This window comes from Corvus brachyrhynchos, unplaced genomic scaffold, assembly GCF_000691975.1.
Source record: "Corvus brachyrhynchos isolate BGI_N302 unplaced genomic scaffold, ASM69197v1 scaffold65, whole genome shotgun sequence".
NCBI classification, from domain to species: Eukaryota; Metazoa; Chordata; class Aves; order Passeriformes; family Corvidae; genus Corvus; species Corvus brachyrhynchos.
In genome coordinates this window covers 813,190-815,057 of record NW_008238365.1, presented here as the reverse complement: position 1 = coordinate 815,057, position 1,868 = coordinate 813,190, and the positions used below count along the sequence as shown (strand labels likewise).

The window sequence follows — 1,868 nt, the reverse complement described above, 5'->3', positions numbered from 1 at the left end:
GCTGCACAGCCAGGCTGGGCTGCTTCCCTTCCACCCCCGAGGCCGATCCCAGTCTCCATCCCACATCCCTGCGCTGCTGGGGTGCTCAGAGACTCCTCCTTCCAGTCAGCCTGCTGAAAGCCATCCTCCTTCTTTCCCCCTGCAGAGTTTAGGCGTGGAGTCAGCCATCTGCACGGATTTCCAGGACAATTACAGGATTTTCCTTACCCTTGTGCTTGGAGCCCTGGCGCTGCATCACTTTTAGCAGTGGCTGAACCACCCCCAACTCACAGCGAAGGTGTGGATGGCCTTTAAAGCCCTTCCAACCCAACCCCCTCTGTGGTTTCATTACTCTGCGACAGCCAACTCAGTCTTTATCCCTGGGGATTTTATTCCCTCAGCCCCACAGCCCCCACCAGTGCAGGCATAGGAGCAGGGAGGGCTCTCCTGGCACATTCCCCGAGCACCTCGGTCACCAGACGTCCCGTGAGCACTGTCCCCAGGTCCTGCTCTCCTCAGGGGTCCTCCTGCCCTTTGTGGCTCCTCCATTCCGGGCAAGAAGGAGTCACTTTCCCCGTCCCAGCCCCCAGCAGTGCCCTCGGAGCAGTCACAACTTCGAGCGGCAGAAGGGCACGTCCGGAACCACCGAGTCCCCGACACCTTCCAGGAGCTCGTCCCACTGACCAAACTCCTCCTCCAGCTCTGCACGGGGCACAGACGGTGTCAGGGTTACCACAGCCTCCCCTCCAGGTGACCACAGCCTCACCAGGTACACCAAGGGGCAGCCACCGGACCCCTGTGCTCTGGGAAGCACCAGCCCCAAGCTCTGGGGGGCAGCGGCCACCCCACAGCCCCCCCAAACCAGGGAGCTCTCGTGCCCCCCCGAGCCCCCACCCTGCTCCCCCACCCTGGGCCGTACTGAGGTGCCTCTGCAGGAAGGCCAGAGCCGCCCGGCTGGTGATGGCCAGAGTCTTGTGGGGGTCCAGGGTCCCCCTGCTGCCGAAGATGCGGCTGTAGAGCTTCCCAGTGATGAAGGCAAAGTCACTCTGGTCCTCGTGCACAGTTCCCCTGGACAGGGGAGGGATGTGCATCAGTGGGATGTGATCAGAACCCAGAGGTTCTCCTGCTGGGACACAGCCCTTGGGTGCTCCCTCCCCTGACTCACAGCACGGTCACAATCCTCGTCTGGCTGTTTCTGGAGCTCAACCTCTTCATTTTGGCAACGCTCTCCGGAGTCTGGAACTTCTCTGTGTTGATGAAGAGCACGGGCTTGGGCACCTCCGGGTACAGCACGTTCTCCAGAGGGAACATCCAGGCATCCAGAGCCACGGCACACCTGGAGCAGGACAGGCACCCACCACCGGGATGAGCCCCGTGTCCCCAGAGACTCTGCGGCTCCTCATCCCTGCCATGGCTTACCTGAAGCTGGGCTCCTTCACCAAGGCCAGCACTGCTGTCACCCCCCCGAAGGAATGGCCCATGACGGCCACTTTGGTCAGATCAAGGCTGTCCTGCAAAAGGGAGAGGGCTGAGGAGTCTGAGCCCAAACCTCACTGCTGGAGGTCACTAATTAGGGAAGAAGAAGCCAAGGGAAGATCAGCAAAGCCTCCCTGCAAGGGGGGAAAATGCCACGTCCCACTGCTGGTGTGATGGGACCTGGCTTCCAGGGGAGGAGAGGCTCCAAGAAGCCGAGGGGTGGAAGGCTGGGGCTCTGCACAGACCCTTCTTGTCCCAGGAGGAAAAGTCTCAGGCGGCCAGGACTGACCCTGCCACCACGGGGCACCCAGAGCCCCCCCAGCCAGACCTGGATACCTTCAGCACAGAGAGATCCCAGTCCTGGTGAAGGATGCTGGGGACGGATCTGCCGCCGGCGATGCCCTGGAAGAGCC

At 62.0% G+C, this 1,868-nt stretch overlaps 1 protein-coding gene across 1 annotated transcript in view; it reads right to left on the bottom strand.

The window, feature by feature from the left end:
* Positions 1-346: 346 nt before the first annotated feature.
* PAFAH2 (platelet activating factor acetylhydrolase 2) overlaps positions 347-1,868 on the bottom strand; it is a 5,096-nt gene continuing 3,574 nt past the window's right edge. Inside the window, exons 7-11 of the mRNA XM_008635159.2 lie at positions 1,792-1,868; positions 1,399-1,490; positions 1,145-1,315; positions 899-1,047; positions 347-681 (exon numbers count right to left, since the gene is read on the bottom strand). The exon at positions 1,792-1,868 is cut by the window's right edge and continues 31 nt beyond it. Coding sequence (XP_008633381.1) covers positions 587-681; positions 899-1,047; positions 1,145-1,315; positions 1,399-1,490; positions 1,792-1,868 — 584 coding nt within the window. The 3' untranslated portion in view covers positions 347-586. The remainder of the gene's footprint in view (positions 682-898; positions 1,048-1,144; positions 1,316-1,398; positions 1,491-1,791) is intronic.